Source organism: Pinus tabuliformis, chromosome 6 (genome assembly GCF_031772625.1).
Source record: "Pinus tabuliformis cultivar Carrire ecotype Pingquan chromosome 6, CPIR1, whole genome shotgun sequence".
NCBI classification, from domain to species: Eukaryota; Viridiplantae; Streptophyta; class Pinopsida; order Pinales; family Pinaceae; genus Pinus; species Pinus tabuliformis.
The window spans coordinates 508,714,634-508,732,059 of NC_142292.1; the positions used below are offsets into that span (position 1 = coordinate 508,714,634).

At 39.3% G+C, this 17,426-nt stretch overlaps 2 protein-coding genes across 10 annotated transcripts in view; one reads left to right on the forward strand and one right to left on the reverse strand.

Moving 5' to 3' along the window:
- The window catches only part of LOC149259537 (uncharacterized), a 155,593-nt gene extending 138,922 nt beyond the window's left edge, over positions 1-16,671 (reverse strand). For 5 of the 9 annotated variants that reach the window (XM_089376133.1, XM_089376155.1, XM_089376126.1 and 2 more), the window contains exons 1-2: positions 16,477-16,671; positions 16,292-16,380 (exon numbers count right to left, since the gene is read on the reverse strand). In XM_089376133.1, the coding sequence (XP_089232259.1) occupies positions 16,292-16,380; positions 16,477-16,483 (96 nt within the window). In that variant the 5' untranslated portion in view covers positions 16,484-16,671. Of the gene's footprint in view, positions 1-16,291; positions 16,395-16,476 lie in introns of all 9 variants that reach the window. The other 4 variants (XM_089376143.1, XM_089376128.1, XM_089376149.1 and 1 more) reach the window with 2 other exon arrangements.
- Positions 11,750-14,758, forward strand: LOC149259538 (uncharacterized). Its single transcript, XM_089433997.1, has 2 exons — positions 11,750-12,446; positions 12,963-14,758. The coding sequence occupies exons 1-2, from the start codon at positions 11,750-11,752 to the stop codon at positions 14,756-14,758; spliced, it is 2,493 nt and encodes an 830-aa protein (XP_089290123.1).
- Positions 16,672-17,426: the final 755 nt, after the last annotated feature.

Sequence of the window (17,426 nt, forward strand, 5' to 3'; positions counted from 1 at the left end):
GTTGAAGGTCCTAGTGAGCCTATACAAAAAGTGATTGTTCCAAAAAATCAAAAGAGGCTTGCTTAGTTGAGGACTACTCTATAAGAAGCGAGAGGACATACAACATCTGGGACTATCACGAAAAGTAAAATACCGAAGAGGTATTCTTGGTATGTTGCATATATGACAAAGCTTATTGAATCGAAACCTTCCTCCTATGAAGATGCAACTAAACATCAAGAGTGGAGGAATGCAATGCAGGAAGAATACCAATCCATAATGCAGAATGATGTCTGGGAAAATGTCCCTAGGCCAAGTGATAAATCTATAGTCACTTCAAAATCGATTTACAAGATAAAATGTGCCGCGGATGGGAGCATTGATAAATATAAAACAAGGTCGTTAGAGATATTTTGAGGTCTGAAATGGGCCTAAAAACAAAAGTGTACAACAAAAATAAACTTTATAAGAAGCAATAGGATTCAATATAATGATGTCAACCATGGGGGATGATTCACCATTTTTGGAGTAAAAAAGTAAAAAGAATAAAAAATTAAAAAACTACTTTTTCAACTCGTATTTTAAATTTATCTCCATACGGTTTTACTCAAATTTCAAGCAGGAGCACTCGTTGGATTCAAAATTTAATTCCTCATCCAAGGAGTACCCATGTTGCATACTTTCAATGGACCCTGCTACATGAAATATTGAGAAATACATGAAAAATGTGATTGCAATCACAAATTTTCATGTATTTATCATTTTCTGTGTAGCAGGGTCTATCAAAAGTATGCAACATGGGTACTCCCTGGATGAGGAATTAAATTTGACATCCAACAAGTGAACCTACTTGAAATTTGAATTGTTGGATGTGGAGCCTAATTATCTTCTTGATTGTTCAAAGGTTTTTTGTTTCAGCCCTGTTGGATCCCTGTTCCTAACGGGATGACAACGTCACCGATTTAATTGCCATCAAAGGGCTATAGAGGGGTTGCGACGATGACTTTTATGGGTCCCCCCTGGAGGGGGTTCGGGGGAAGCACCCCCAAAGCTAAAATTAGATGAAAATTTGCCTTGTAAAATATTGAAATTTCGTAGTCAATTTAAATCGTTCATTAGGGAAATGATCTGACGGTAGAAGTTATGTTTAAGTTAGGGTTTTTTCCCCTAGAAGGCAACCCTCGGTCTATATGAGAGAATTGTATTGCGATTGTGTAGCATTATTCTGAGCGAGAGAGAGAGAGGAGGTTGTGTGATAGCAAAGAGGAAATTATAGCAAATATGTTGTAAGTTTGATCCAGGTGGATGTTGGTGGCCACTCGTCTATCCCACTTGGACCCCCACAACTATCTCTTTCAGTTTCGCAGTTTCCTTATTTCTAGCACAATTTACTATTTTTGGCAATTTTTCGGTACTCGAACTTCTGGAGCACTTTTGAGGCCCTAAACGATGTTTTTTGGGAAAACTAGGACCAACATGGGTCATTGACCGATGTTGGTCATGCAAAAGTTGTAGTCCTTGGATAGATATTTCTAACAAGGTATTGTGCGCGTCAAATGGAGATCGTATGCCAAAGTTACGACCCCAAGAAGTTGATGTACCAATTTACCCAAACAGGGCCCATAGTTTGGCGCTTCATCTCGTAGGGTTAGGTTTTCGAATGTTTAAGGTTTTCCATTGTTTCTCAACAATAAATAGGCCTTTGAACCTCATTGTAATAGAGTTCAGAGGCATGTAGCCACCACATCTCTCCTCATAGATAAGCTACCATCACCTGAGCTAGCTTATTTCAATTTCTGTTTGCAAACATATTTCAGTATTTTACATTAATGAAATGAAGTATTATTTTTGCTGCATCTCTATATTTATGGTTATTTCTATAATTTGTTGCGTTCCTGTCTAAATCCGAATCAGTGGTATCAAAACGGTATGCTCTTTCTCTGTTTTTCTTTACATGTCCCCAACGAGGTCGGGATCTAAGGAGTTAGGGCTTGAACTGGTCGAACCTTTGCAAGACTAGCCTCGCAAATCCCTATGGCCTCCCATGGCGGAAGAAAAGAAAGATGAGGGGGCAGGAGATCCTATCAAAATCTTGCTCAAAGAAGCCCTCGAGCGACAAAGGAATGCGATGATGGACAACTTTGCTTAGATCCTTTAGCGGCTACCCAAGGGCGACGCATCTACTTCGAACAGCTACTCTGGAAAAGTCACACCCTTTAAGGTACAAGTTAACTTTGAAATCCCCATATTCGAGGGTTAGATAGATGCAGATGTCGTAGATAAATGGTTAAATCTACTAGAAGGGTATTTTTCTGTTCATGATTTTTCCAGCCAGGAAAAGATTACTTTCGCTCTTCTCAAAGCCACCCCGCACGTCAAGGACTGGTGGGAAACTTACTGCGAACAGAAGGATGAAATTACAGGCTCACTGTTTTCAATCGCACCAACTTGGAATTCGTTCTAGGACACCATCAAGGAGTAGTACTACCCTGTCGGGAGCTATGAGGATAAATACATAAAGTGGACCATGCTGTGGCAGGGAAGGGACGAAGACGTGCCAAAATTTACCAATATTTTTCATACCCTTCGCACAAAGTTGGGTATCAAGGATTCTGAGCGGCATTTGGTACTCAAATATCGTGGCTGCCTACATAGGTACATCCAGGATGAGATGGAGTTCCCGGACATCTCCTTGCTCGGCACGACGTACCGATACGCTGTCAAGATCGAGCAGAAGTTTAAACAAAAGAAGCGAGACTTTGGATCCGCGAATCTGAAGCAAGGGAAAGGCTTCCCCAAATTGCAGAACCAAGGACAAAGCCAAGAAGGTGTGAGCCAAGACAACCCATCGAAGCCATAAGAAAAGAACAACACCACGAAGTCAAAGAAGAACACATGAAAGTGGTGCAAGTTCGATAAGAGCCCCACTCATAACACAAGTGAGTGTCGGGCCAAGCAGTCGTTGGTGGCCGAGTTGAAGGCTTTAGAATCAGATGCATGTTCCGATCCTGAATCAGAACCCAACAAGAGGAATGAAAAAGGGAAGCAGATCATTGATGCGAAGCCCAGCGCCATTGTTTCCACCGCAAAGATCTAGAAGAATGAGCCCGAAGATCCAGAGGAGGGGGAGCGTCTTTTCCACTCACAAATGTGGGTGAAGGATTCGCCGTTGCAATTCATTGTCGACAGTGGCAGCCAAAAGAACCTCATTTCAGCAGAGCTCGTGAAGTAGTTGAGCCTACGATTACACCACACCCGCAGTCGTACAGTATCGGGTGGCTTCACCAAGGACGAGATCTCCAAGTCCGCCAGCAGTGTCGCCTTCCCTACAACATCAAGCCCTTCACAGATGAGGTATTTTGTGATGTTGCACCTCTTGATGTTTGTGATGTATTATTAGGCCAACCATACTTGTGGAAGCGACGTGCTGTATATGAGTCAAGGCCTCGCGTTGTTATTATTTCTTTGGGTAATTCATCATATAGGATACCGAAGGTAGCCCCACCAACCGCCACCTCTTTGATCTCTCCTAAGAAATGCAGTAAGAACGTGTTCCAAACTAGGAAATTCATTTTCTTTCTGGTTCGCTCTCAAAGTGGGGGGGAGATCGTAGCCACATCCACGGCCCCCAAGAAGGGTTCCTCCACGTAGCAGAAGCAGGGGGATGCGGTCATGAAAAAATACAGGAACATCTTCTCCTCACCCACAGGGGTACCGTTGCACTGTCAGGTCAAGCATTCATTCGATCTGACTCCCAGAGCACCTCTACCCAACAGGCCGATATATCACCGCTCCATTGTGGAAAATGCAAAGTACAAGCAGCGACATGATCAACATCGGGTGCCACACAAGTTTCAAGTGGGCGACAAAGTCTGGTTGCATCTGCAGAAAGAATGCCTTACAAGAGCCCATCAGAAGCTCAGACCACTCTGATATGGTCCTTACACCATTACCAAGGTTGTGGGAAACAATGCTTTGGAGCACAACATTCCCCCATTCCTTGGCTTGCATAGAGTGTTCAATGTGGACAGCCCTTGACCATGCTTCCCACCATTACTGCACACATCAAAGATTGCAGAACAACTCACCAGGGACCAAGTTTAGCAAAAGTTTTCCCATCTCATGGAGGCACTCAACGCAATGGGGACCATTGTTTCCTAAGGGGGGAGGAATGATCTAAGTGGATGTTGGTGGCCACTCGCCTATCCCACAAGGGCCCCCACAACTATCTCTTTTAGTTTTTCAGTTTCCTTATTTCTAGCACAATTTACTATTTTTGGCAGTGCTTTGGGTCCTGAACTTTCGGAGCCGTTTTGAGGCCCTAAACGACGTTTTTTGGGAAAACTGGGACCTGTAGTCCTCAGATAGATCTTATAATGAGGTATTGTGCCCGTCAAACAGAGATCGTCCGCCAAAGTTACGACCCCAGGAAGTTGATGTACCAATTTACCCAAACAGGGCCCATAGTTTGGCGCTTCATCTCCTAGGGTTAGGTTTTTGGATGTTTAGGGTTTTCCATTGTTTCTAAACAATAAATAGGCCTTTGAGCCTCATTGTAATAGAGTTCAGAGACATGTAACCACCACATCTCTCCTTAGAGATAAGCTACCATCGCCCAAGCTAGTTTATTTCCATTTCTGTTTGTAAACATATTTCAGTATTTTACATTAATGAAATGAAGTATTATTTCTGTTGCATCTCTGTATTAATGGTTATTTATGTAATTTGTTGCGTTCCTATCTAAATCTGAATCAAGGTTGTATCTCTTCATTTTGTTGCATAATATAAAAGGAAGGACTGGTTGTTTCTCTGTGGACGTAGCGCAAATTGCGTGAACCATGTAACTCTGTGTCTCTATTGTTTTATGCATTTCTGTATTTGTGTTTCCGCAATATTTTTTGTATTTCATTGCCCCGTTAATTGATTTTTAACATGAGTAAAACTATAGGGAGATAAGTTTAAAAAGTAAATTTTTTTTCCCTCTAAAATTTGATGATGTAATCTAATCTTATTTTATTATGTTCACTATTATTTTATAATACTCTTTAGGAGGCCCATTTTATACCTCAAATTTCTCTAATGGGCTTCTCATAGAAAGAAGGGATTGATTATGCGGAAACCTTTGCTCCCACAGCTAGATATACAACAATAAGATCGCTTGTTTCGTTGGATGCTACTATGGGATGGAACATCCATCAAATGGATGTCAAGACAACTTTCCTTGATGGGACCATTAATGAAGAGGATAACATTGAGCAGCCTCAAGGATTTGAAATAAATCATAGGGAGACTCACGTCTGCAGGTTGAAGAAGGATCTATATGACTTAAAGCAAACACCTAGAGCTTGGTATGGAAGAATGGATGCATACCTATTAAGACTTGGTTTTACCAAGAGTTTTGCAAATCCTAACCTATATATCAAGGTGGTCTAGGATGAACCAGTCATCATACTCTTGTATGTGGATGATCTACTAGTCACAAGTGTAGAGCATCAAATTCGAGAATGCAAGAAGCAATTAGCAGTCGGGTTCCATATGAAGGATCTTGGGATTATGCATTATCATCTGGGACTAGAAATATGGCAAAATCCAGGTGAAATATATATTGTCAAGGTAAGTATGTGATCAAGATACTTCAGAAGTTTGACATGATGGATAGCAAGCCTATGATGACTCCTATGATTACCAATTTAAAGAAGTTGAGGAATCCATAGTCTAGTCTAGTGGATCCTACTTGCTATAGATAGTTGATTGGATCCTTGATGTATCTAGTAAATACGAGACCAAACATTTGTTTCACAGTAAATGTTCTCAGTCAGTTTCAGATGGAGCCAAAACATGACCATTGGATTGCAGCCAAGCATATCCTAAGATATTTATGTGGAACCATACATCACTGACTCTGGTATACTAGTAATGAAATCTAACTCATGGGATGTACAAATTCAGATTAGGGTGGCAGTGAGATAGACGGAAGAAGCACAACAAGTGGATGCTTCAACCTAGGTTCCTCCATGGTCTCATGGATGAGTAGAAAGCAGGATACAAATTCTTTGAGTAGTGCTAAAGCTGAATATGTTGCTGCAAGCAAAGTCTGTCAGGAAGTAGTTTGGCTCAAGAAGTTGTTATCAGACTTGTTTGAAGGACTGCTTAGCCCTACATGGATACATTGTGATACTGAAAGTTGCTTTAGATTTACAGAAGACTCGGTGTTTCATGCTAGGACGAAGCATATAAAAAACAAGTACCACTATGTCAAAAGCCTGGTATGAGATGGGGTCGTGAAGCTGCACTATCTACCTACATATGAACAAGTAGCAGATATTTTGACTAAAGAATTACCAAACAAGAAGCTTGAGTACCTGAGAGGTAATTTTGGTCCGGTTGATATCTCTTTCCTTATTGAGAGGGAATGATATTGGGCAATTCATGTCTTTATGGGTCAAGCACTAGACTAGGACTAGCAACCATATCTCTTAGTGAAGGCCATAAAGAGTAATGGAATCTGAAGGATTGGATAAGCATCTGAGATTAGAACTTCTTATGGATTGAAGAATCCAGGGAAAGAAGTTGTTGACCGACACTCTTTGAGGATGAAGTAGGGCATCCAAGGTAAGAGAAGTCAAAGAGGTCCAATATTCTTTGAGGATCTAGGTTTGGGAATCCAAGAAAAGAATAGTCCTAAAAGGACATACCTTGTCGACATCCGGATGGGGTGTGTGACTTAAGAGGTAGTGTGGTAGCTCACGTAAAGCCTCCTAGCATAGTGCTCTGAAATAAGGTTGAGCTTGTCTAGTTAAGACCTTTAATGACAGTGTTGGTTATGATAAAGACGACTTATCAATCCGACTCTTCTTATGAGAATGCTTCAAGATTGAGATTCCTTGTACCATGTAATGAGATTATAAATAGTAAATACCTCCCAAGTTAAGAGGGAGTGTTGAAAATTGTAACTAGGTTAGGTCTTCATAATGACCTAATTGTAATCATGACATTATATATTCTTTGTAAAGAGAGAAAAAGAAAGAAAAGAGAAATTATATTTTTATTTTTGGAGTATGGGTTTCATACTAAAGTTTGAGTCAAAAGCACGTTCTTCGTGCTTTTAGGTTTTCTAGGTCTTTCTAGTATAAAAAATATTATTGGTCATGTGTCTTTGTAATAAAGAAAGAAATTTATTTTATCGAGGAAAAGCCATTTTGTATCCCAAGACCAAGTCGGCCCAAAAGCAAGATCAAGTCGACCTAAAGGAGGGCTATTTGACCCCTTAAGGAGGCTATAAATATAAAGGAGCTCAATCTCATTTGGACGCTCACTCAAGTCAATTTGATTTGCAATAGCGAAGAAGAAGTGCGAAGAAGGACGAAGAAAGGAAGAAAAGAGTGAAGTTTCTTGGAAAAATATCTCTCTCTCTCTCTCTTACACGTACGAAGCTAGGGTTTCTGTGAAGCTGCAATTGCAGGAGGTCGAAATTGCAGGGCCGAAATTTTGGGATGAAGTTGCAGTAGGTTGAAGTTTGGAAGTTACCTTGGAGAAGATCTTGCTGGGGGATGACATGGTGCTTGGTGGGGTTGTTGGCTCTAGTCTTTGGGTCTTGGAAGTCTCTTTGTAAGCAGATTCTAAAGAAGAAGAGAAGCATTTTCTAGGTTTTCCCCTTGGAGGAGTTTGCCCTGGCTTGGAGCCTATATCTTGTGTATTTTGTTGTGGTGTGATTTTCATTGTTTTGGTAATTGCTTGATGAACAAAGATCGAATAAAGTAATAAAAGGCCAACACATATCACAAGTAATTATCAAGGAAAATCATCTATAATACATAAGTCTCCTCATTTTCCAACAGTACGGTACAACAATATATGCATTGATTTTTTTCCCTTCTTTGCCTAGAAAATCGTGCCCATACTCAGTTGTACAACCTGCTTAATGGCCAGAAACTTTTCCTAGAAGTGTGTGCCCAATCTGAAGACTTCTCTCCTTGGGATTTGTGCCCTTCTTCTCCTTGTTTCTCCTCTATTTTTTCTGCTCAACTCCTCTTCCTCTCTTCTAGAAAAAAAGTGTGCTTTTTCACTCTACCTCTCTCTTTTTATTTCTCTTTAATGACCAAAATCCCTAACCCTAGATCTCAATGGTTGAGATTAAATCTCACCATCTCAGGATCGACAATCATGACTTAATCTCACAGGCCCACTTAAATCTCTTAAGTGACCCAACTTTATACAGTCACACTCACTTTATAAAAAGTCACTTTTTAGTACACTTTCGAACTTTATATATTCACTTTATAAAGTAAAGTGCCTAGAGAGTGAAATAAGCTCGGTCGGCACTACAAATGCAGAAGTACCTCCCGAGCTACAATAATTAACACAAATCATTCCGAACACTATGAATTTCCAAGGACCAGTTACATTTGGCATGGTCTATATTGAGATCAATGGGCCCACATGGAGGTATTGGCTACTTTTGGACAATGTTGAGCCCTAGAAGGATTTCATATGACCTTAGCTAAGGAGTATTTGGCATAGAGGAGCTTACGCTGTTATTTTAAAGTTTCTCCTTCTTAATATTAGCCTAGCTCATCGTACTACTTTTTATCCTCACTTATTCCATAATTTAAGGCTTACTTCTAGGGGATTCTACCTTTAGGAAATTCGTAGGGTCTGTTTTAGGCATGAAAAAGGTGCATTGAAAGAAAAAATTAGCCATATACAGTGTAATTTGTCTTATGGGTGGTTATGATGGAAGGAAGGTGATCTTTTGGAAGGGTAGTTTTTCATGCAAATGCTATTTTCATTCAAAAAAGGAGTGCTATATTTGGAGACTACTATTTTTACTTCCCTTCTATTTTCTGTCTTATCTTTTGTCTCCCCCATTGTTTCCTCATTTTGGTTCTATACATTATTAGAGGCAAAGAGAAGAAGAGTTCAATTTTCTTTTGTGAGATCTTCAGTGCTTGTGCTTTCTTCTCCCCCTTAGCTGTTGCTTATTCCCCTAGAGAAATTGAAAATTGAGATTAACTACCAGTATGGAGTACCTGTGGTGGTGGATCTGTTCTGCTGGATCAGGATTAGTGTTTCCCCATTTAGCAAAGCTAGTTCATATCTTGGAGTCTTGCTGTGAAAACTTATCAAAAACTTAGCTCAATTTACAACTTTAGATAATAAAAATACAGAATTTCATTGGAAAATACTACAAGTTGTGAAAACTTATCAAAACTTAGTTCAATTTTCAACTTTAGATAATAAAAATACAGATTTTCATTGGAAAATACTACAAGTTCTTCATGTGTGAAAATTCTGTTTTCTTATGCTTTCACTAATATTTAATCTTGATCTTAATTGGATTTGAGAGATAACCTTCAAATTGTCTTCCTCCCTATTCACTTTATCTTCCCTTTATCTCTTTGACTCCATTAAAAGGCGCTAGTTTACTAAACAACAAGTTCTTATAGAATAACATGCACTATTAGGCATATTTGAGTAGGCATTTAGCTCATTTTCATTCTGTTTTAGATAGATTACAGTAAGATTAGCTTGCATTATGGCACAGAAATAGAAGTGTGTGTGTTTTTCAGTTTTCATGCATAATAATCGTAAAAAATCATTTAAAAAACTCAAAAAATTACATAAAAATAACCTTCAATTCATAAAAACAGTCAACTATTTGTTGTAGTTTCTGTTTTAATGTTCTTTTATCATATAATTGCATTGCGTTGTGTGCCCAACTTCATATTAATTTTCTGCTTTGGTTTATGTGTACATTTCAGCCTCTAAACAGTCAATTTACAGTTTGTTGTAAATTCATTTTTGTTGCTTTTGGCATATCCTTCATAGAGTAATTGCTATAGACTTCATCCTCTGAATTATAGGTAAATATTGCACCATTTGCCATCTCAATTTTTATCCATTTAATCACTTATTGCTTGCTGTTTTCTCCATTATTACGAAAATACTTGTCTAGGACAGTCGCTGGTGGTTTGAATTGGGTGTCAGTGACCATTTATTGCATTGTAGTTTAACTCACCAAGGCATCTAAGGATTCTCCCCCGTAGTTAACAAACACTAACCCAAAGTGCAGCGAATGAGCACGTGGTGACAGTGTACTATTTCCAGTTACATTGAAACGGATGGTTTCGAATGTTAACAGCAGCGAATGAGTACGTGGTGACAGTGTACTATTTCCAGTTACATTGAAACGGATGGTTTCGGATGGTTTCGAATGTTAACAGGTAGATCGGATTTTATCACCCCTCTCTCTAAGATGAAATGAAATGAAATGATATTTTAAGGTCCACGAGACTAAAAATAGTTTATGAGACCATCAATTCCCTGTTTTTTTGTTATTTGCAATTCAGTGTTGTTCTGATTCAAATTGATGATGACCTGACCCAACCTTCCAACAATCCCCTCGCTAGAAAGACAATGCCAAGAAACTCATGCTAACTGATGTGATAAAAAAGCAAGAGAAGCAAGATGTTGATATCCCAGAAAAAGCAAGCTAGCATATGGACTTTGTGTTAGAAATTAATGGAGAATAGGTTAAGTAGTTATGATTTGCTCTTTATTTGACATTCAGTTCCTATTAATTAGGAATCTGTTTTTGCCTATGTATCTATTTAATTCCTGATGATTAATGAATAAGTGAAGCAGATGCATTTGCTGGAGGGAGCTCCTGGTGATCTGCACCTGTGAGCTCCCGTGTGTTTGGTCCAAACTTCTGTCTTCTGCATTTCTTATCATGGTATCAGAGCGGGTCTGGGCTTGACTCCCTCACCGGAAGGCCCAGGTAAATCTTGCAAAAAATAAGAACTTCTTTGTGTTGTTGAGATCATTGTGAGAGCATGTTGTTGCCACTACTGTGAGGCTGGGTTTGTGAAAGAGAGGAATCGACCTTGCTGTGTTGTTGAAAAAAAACCGGGATTTGTTTGTTGTAAGTTGTGTGCTCTGGAGAAGAGCGGACGGTGAGTGATTGGTGTGGCTGCCGATTGGTGAGCCGACCTGTGCGTGGAGCAGACTCAGTGTGGGCAGCGTCTCTATTTGAGCGTTGCCTCACCATTTCCTGTATTCAACCTTTGGTTAGCCAATGTGGAGATCTGTTCGAGATCTGTTGGCGTTGTGGAAGAGCCAACACCTGTTGGAGATTTGGACCAGGGGATGTCACTGATTGTTTGGAAGCGTGGACACTGGAGAGTGAGAAAGTTGCGCATCTACAACTTCTGAAATTGCCACTAGATTTGGATCTGGGAGAAAGAGGCAGTCTTAAAACTGGTTGTGGAAGGGAATAATTTTCCGGATGGTTTCAAAGCCCGCTGAAGGGAAAATCCATTGCCGCTCCAAATGCTAAGAAAAATCCCATTTCTCGCGCATCCCGTGCAGGCCTACGATTTCCTGTGGGACAGATTCACCGTCTATTGAAATCTCAATTATCTGCAAACGGAAGGGTGGGAGCAACTGCTGCTATATATTGTGCAGGCGGTCTGGAGTATATCACTGCAGAGGTTTTAGAACTTGCAGGAACTGCCACTAAAGATCTGAAGGTTAAACGTATCACCCCAAGGCATTTGCAGCTTGCTATTATAGGAGACGAAGAACTTGATAATTTGATCAAAGGTACCATTGCCGGTGGACTGTGGCATTGAAGGAGCTCGAAGGTTGAGCGTGGAGGCTGTGGGGAGGTCGAGCGGAGAAGCTCGTGTGTTGTAGTGGTGGATTGTTGTGATAATCGAGAGTTGTTCGTTTTTTTTAAGTTGCCGAGGTAACCTGTTTTTTTTTCAAGATGAATTCTCAGATGGCAGATTATTTAAATGAAAGCAGCAAATTGGATGGTTCCAATTACATAAATTGGAAATTTAAGCTTCAGACTTTGCTTGAAGGTCAGAATACCTACAGCATTGTCATCGGTGATGAAGGTAAGCCAACTGTTGCAAATGGTGGAACGAATGCAACAACTCAAGAATGGGAGAAAAGGGAGCTGAAGGCAAAGGTCCTACTAAAATTGTCAGTTAAAGATTGCATCATCCCTCATATTCGGGATTGCAAGACAGCAAATGAGATTTGGACAACTCTCAAAGACATGTATGAAATCAAGAACACCAGCCGAACCTTGTTCCTCAGGAAGAAGATCCTCTCAATCAAGATGGAGGAGAATGAGTCTGTTTCGTCATTCTTATCTCGGATAAAGGAAGTTAAAGATAAACTATCTGATATCGGTCAAACCATGGCAAATGATGATCTGGTGACAATCACCATGAACGGTATGACAGATGACTATCAGATGTTTATAACTGGATTGAATGCAAGGGAAAAGCCTCCAAGTTTTGAAGAGCTTACTGGAATTTTGCTACATGAAGAGGAAAGGAGGTCGTCTCTCAAGCCTCAAGATCCAGATCTTGCATTGATAACAAAGTTCAAGCCAAAAGGGAGAGCGATGGCTGATCAGAGGAGGGGCAACACATCAGAAATGACACCACAAGGTATGACCTCGTATAGAAATGACTCTGCTCCTGAATGTTTTTATTGTGGTAAGATAGGCCATATTGCTAAATTTTGTCGCAAGAAGAAGGCAAATCAAGAGAGGTACAATCAGAAAAGGCATGCAGGTCATTTGGCAGATGCAGATGCAGATACAGACCCAGATCAGAATCTGGATGTTAGACTATTTATGGCCGAGGGTGACACTGCTACTGAGGAGGATGAATCAGATATTTGGATCGTGGATTCTGGAGCCTCCTCGCATATGTCAGGTAAAAAGCAATGGTTCAGAAATTTTAAAGAATCCAACACTGGAGTAAAAGTCTATCTTGGAGATAATAGTGGGTACGAGATCAAGGGACATGGAGATGCCCTTGTTACTTTGCCTGATGGTAAGATCAGGAATATATCTGATGTGTGGTATGTTCCTGGCATTAAGAAGAACCTGATTTCTGTGTCCAAGATTACAGATCAGGACCTCAAGGTAGAATTTTTTAAATCTTATTGCATTATTAAAGATTTGTTGGATCAGATGAAGCCCATTGCTACAGGTATTCGCATAGGAGGACTCTACAAGTTGGATGTGAAAAGTACGCCTCAGCAAGCCTTGATGACGTCAAATAAGTCTGAAAATGAAGACGGACTCTACAAGTTGGCTCAAGAAATAAATACCCCAGAAGTTTCTTCTATATGTGAAGACGGAAATGAGTCTGCCTTTGTGGACATTAAGCCGGTCGATGATGTTGTTAAGGCCAAACCTGAGTACACCCCTATTGAGGTCGATGGTGGGACAGACGATTGTAACAAAACAGAGGATGTTAAGGCAATTGCATATGATGTTCCAATCCCTGGCTATAAGACCAAAACCACACTCAATTTACGTTTGTGGACAACAAAAGTTCGCGCTGAAGATTTTGATCTTCAAGCATTCACTGCAGGTGAACACAACAAAGCAGCGGAGGCCCAACTTAATGCAGCAAAGATTTGCTATGTTTTGTATCCAGGGGATGAATCTACTGAGGGAAAGATTCTTCGTTTGAAGCAACAGTATACATTGTGCTCAGCTTCTCTTCAAGATATAATCTCCCGTTTCAAAGGACGTTCTGGACACAGTTTGAATTGGGAAGAGTTTCCAGAAAAGGTTGCAATCCAGATGAATGACACACATCCAACATTATCAGTACCTGAGTTGATGCGGATCTTGATTGACATGGAAGATCTGCCTTGGGAGAAAGCCTGGAATATTACTCAGAGAACAGTGGCATACAAAAATCATACTGTGCTTCCTGAAGCATTGGAAAAGTGGCCTTTTGAGCTTATGCAAAAGCTTCTTCCAAGACACATGGAGATAATACGAACTATTGATGAGGAGTTCATCAAGGAAGTCATTGCCAAGAGTAATACGGTAGATCTTAAAGAATTGGAAAAGAAGATCAGAGGAATGAGAATCCTGGAAAACGATGATTTTCCAGAATCTGTAGTGCCAGTATTTTCTGACCTGTGGAGAGAGGAAGAAGCTGCTAAGGAAGCCGAAGCTGCTAAGGAAGCCAAAGCTGCTAAAGAAGTTGAAGCTTCTAAAGAAGCTGTAAAAGAGAAATCTGAGGCAGTAGAATCTGAACCCAAAGCTGAGCTCAAGTCACAGGACAAAAATAAATCTAAAAGCAAATCTAAGGATATGGTTGTTAAACCAGCTAAATTGGTACGCATGGCTAACTTATGTGTTATTTCTGGCCATTCTGTTAATGGAGTTGCTGAAATCCACAGTGAAATTGTGAAGAAAGAGGTTTTCAGTGATTTTTATGAGATGTGGCCTGAAAAGTTTCAAAATAAGACCAACGGCGTAACTCCCAGGCGATGGATTCGATTTTGCAACCCTAAATTGAGTAAAGTTATCACTAAGTGGCTTGGAACAGAAGATTGGATTCTTAAGACTGAACTTTTAGCAGAGCTTCGAAAGTTTGCTGATAATGTAGAGCTACAAGAAGAATGGCGGGCAGCAAAAAGGGCCAACAAAATGAAGCTTGTTTATCACTGTGGGTTGTCTCCACGTTGTCTCCCGGAATTGGTTGAAAACAATCCTGTAATTGCTGTTGAAGTGCTTCTGAAGTTGATGAATTCAGTACATATAGCAGACTATTTCAAAGTACTTGTCAATATGGACATGAGCCTGCACTCTATGCAGGTTGTTAATAGGCTTACAACTGCTGTTGATCTTCCCACACAGGAACCACAATTCACTAAGCCACTAGGAAGACTGAAGTTTGATTTGTTTAGGGACATTTTAGGTGTGTTTAAAAATCCCTTTCTCCATTAAGGGGGATGTTAGAAATTAATGGAGAATAGGTTAAGTAGTTATGATTTGCTCTTTATTTGACATTCAGTTCCTATTAATTAGGAATCTGTTTTTGCCTATGTATCTATTTAATTCCTGATGATTAATGAATAAGTGAAGCGGATGCATTTGCTGGAGGGAGCTCCTGGTGATCTGCACCTGTGAGCTCCCGTGTGTTTGGTCCAAACTTCTGTCTTCTGCATTTCTTATCACTTTGAACCAGAAAACAAGAAGCATGCCAACAAGAACAGCTGCAAGAAAAAAATCGGCAAATGACGAAGTAATCTCAGATCTTAAGCCTGGGAGCCTATATAAAAGCTATTGAAGCAATTGTTAAAGAAGTATCAGATGTCACGTCTGAAAGACAAGTATAAATTAATATTTTATCTAGTTATGTCTCTGTAATAACATTCCTGAGAGATCTGGGAAACAGTGTATGTTTTCTCATTGGAAATATATAGAAAGTCTTTTCCTCTAGCATATGGACTTTGAACCAGAAAACAAGAAGCATGCCAACAAAAACAGCTGCAAGGAAAAAATTGGCAAATGATGAAGTAATCTCAGATCTTAAGCCTGGGAGCCTATATAAAACTTAAAAGCTATTGAAGGAATTGCTAAAGAAGTATCAGGTGTCACGTCTGAAAGACAAGTATAAATTAATATTTTATGTAGTTATGTCTCTGTAATAACATTCCTGAGAGATCTGGGAAACAGTGTATGTTTTCTCATTGGAAATATATAGAAAGTCTTTTCCTCCCGACCAGAAGCAAAATATCGAACTCTATGTTTATACGGGATGAGTAGGGACAAGACAATAGCCAAGTTGGGTTAAGGATTGGCGCAAAAAGTTATTCAAGACAGTTGGAAGAATTTTGGTGATGAAGATGATGTGCATCACTAGCATGGCAAGATTGAAACGAATGGCGCCGACCATACAGGAAGAACCTCGTGGCTCGTGGCTCGTGGCTATTGCTAAGAAGGGTGAAGAAGACTGAACAAAAAAGGTTTGCACAGTATTCCTAATTACATGATTCAAAAGACAATTCCGAGAATTATTGTTGTACATTACTTTTGAAAGAGGGCTTAACGCATTGGCAAAATATGATCTACCTAATGCATTTGGGTGAATTACTTCTCAACTCAATGATGTACCAGTTTGCAGAATCAGGTCCTTTATCAGAAATTCATTGATTCCATGATTTCCCATCTTTTTCAAGGGTGCAATTCGAGTGGTATAGCCCACGACAATTTCCGTTCAAACTCTCTTTTATTTTCTAACTCCAATGCGATCCATGATTGTGAAAATGTAAAAACAAACCTAGCAAAAAATTTGCAAATTTCAATGCATTTTGGACACTTGTGACCACCCAATGTTGAGTTTCAGAATTTTTAAATAAAACATTATCAAACCCAGTGAGACCGTTAAAGAACATTATATTCCATTGAAAATCTATTTTGAGCATCCTAAAACTTAATCTATAGGAATCCGGGAAATAAAGTTTAAAATAAGCATACCAGGAGATCGGAGTAAGGGATTGTAACGACATTGCTTGTTGGAACATGGGCTTCTTCAACGCTAGCCTTAGGCTGCCCTGTTTTTCCAGCTTTGACGTGAAATCTTGTCAGCGTTGCATTTGGATTAGTGATTACAGACGGGGAGGAAAACGGACATGAAATCTGCTTAGGAAAATGCTACATACCGTTCATAATTGTGAATGCAGTTACACTCTGAAAGAAAGTAGTAAATGAGTACAAGTATTTCTGAAATGATTTCAACAAGAAGTTGAATGGGAAGACAGTAGAAATACAGAAATAAGAGAATTTTGAAAGGGTGAAAAATATTATATGTTATTAAAATATATAGGCAGAATTATGTGATTGGAAAATGAAGAAAATGTTTTGGGCCTCATTTCAAAATGGAAACAAATTGAGAAAATCTAAAAATGTTTGATCATGAGCAAGTTCAAAATAAAAAGTTCAGTCCCTATGAGATAATGTTGAGTGGAAGAGGGGCAGCTCCCATCCAAGCAATTGCTATAGTGCGTCTCATAAAATATCTACACAGAGGTGAGCAAATGTGAGTAGGTAGATGAAGTTGTCTTCCATGAAGGCATGAGTGAAAGAAATAAAACATGGATGAAACAAAACAACAAATGGATGCATATGTAATATCTTCCTCAATATTTGTCTCACAAATAGCAAGGAGTTAAAGATTTTGTTATGGTGAAATGGGTATATGGAAAAGAATTTGGTAGAAAAAAATACTATATCACGAATTCAACTTGTAATCTCCAACAAAAAATATACATTGCAACTAACATTTCATAAAGAGCAAAGATTCATATTATTCAATTAAGAACTAACTCATAAAACAGTGGCATCTAAAAACAACTCATTTTGAAATTTGATACTTTTAAGATAGTGAAAATAACCATGACAATTTGTTAACAAAAGTTTTTTAACATTATATTTTCAGTCAAAAACTATTAAAAAGATAGACCAACTCATTACTCTTTACTATTAAAAAAATATATATATATTATACATCATAAAAAGTAGGCATAAATTAGGAATCGATTTGATTGGTGGCATATTTTAAATCTAGTGTGTCCCACGAAAAGAGACGACAAAGAGTGACGACAAAGAGTGA

What these genes read in the sequence shown, in the direction of transcription:
- LOC149259538 (XM_089433997.1), top strand. Translation starts at nt 11,750, where the DNA reads ATGAATTCTCAGATGGCAGATTATTTAAATGAAAGCAGCAAATTGGAT. An exon ending in ATCAGAAATGACACCACAAG is followed by an intron (nt 12,447 to 12,962) that starts GTATGACCTCGT and finishes GCATTATTAAAG; the next exon opens with ATTTGTTGGATCAGATGAAG.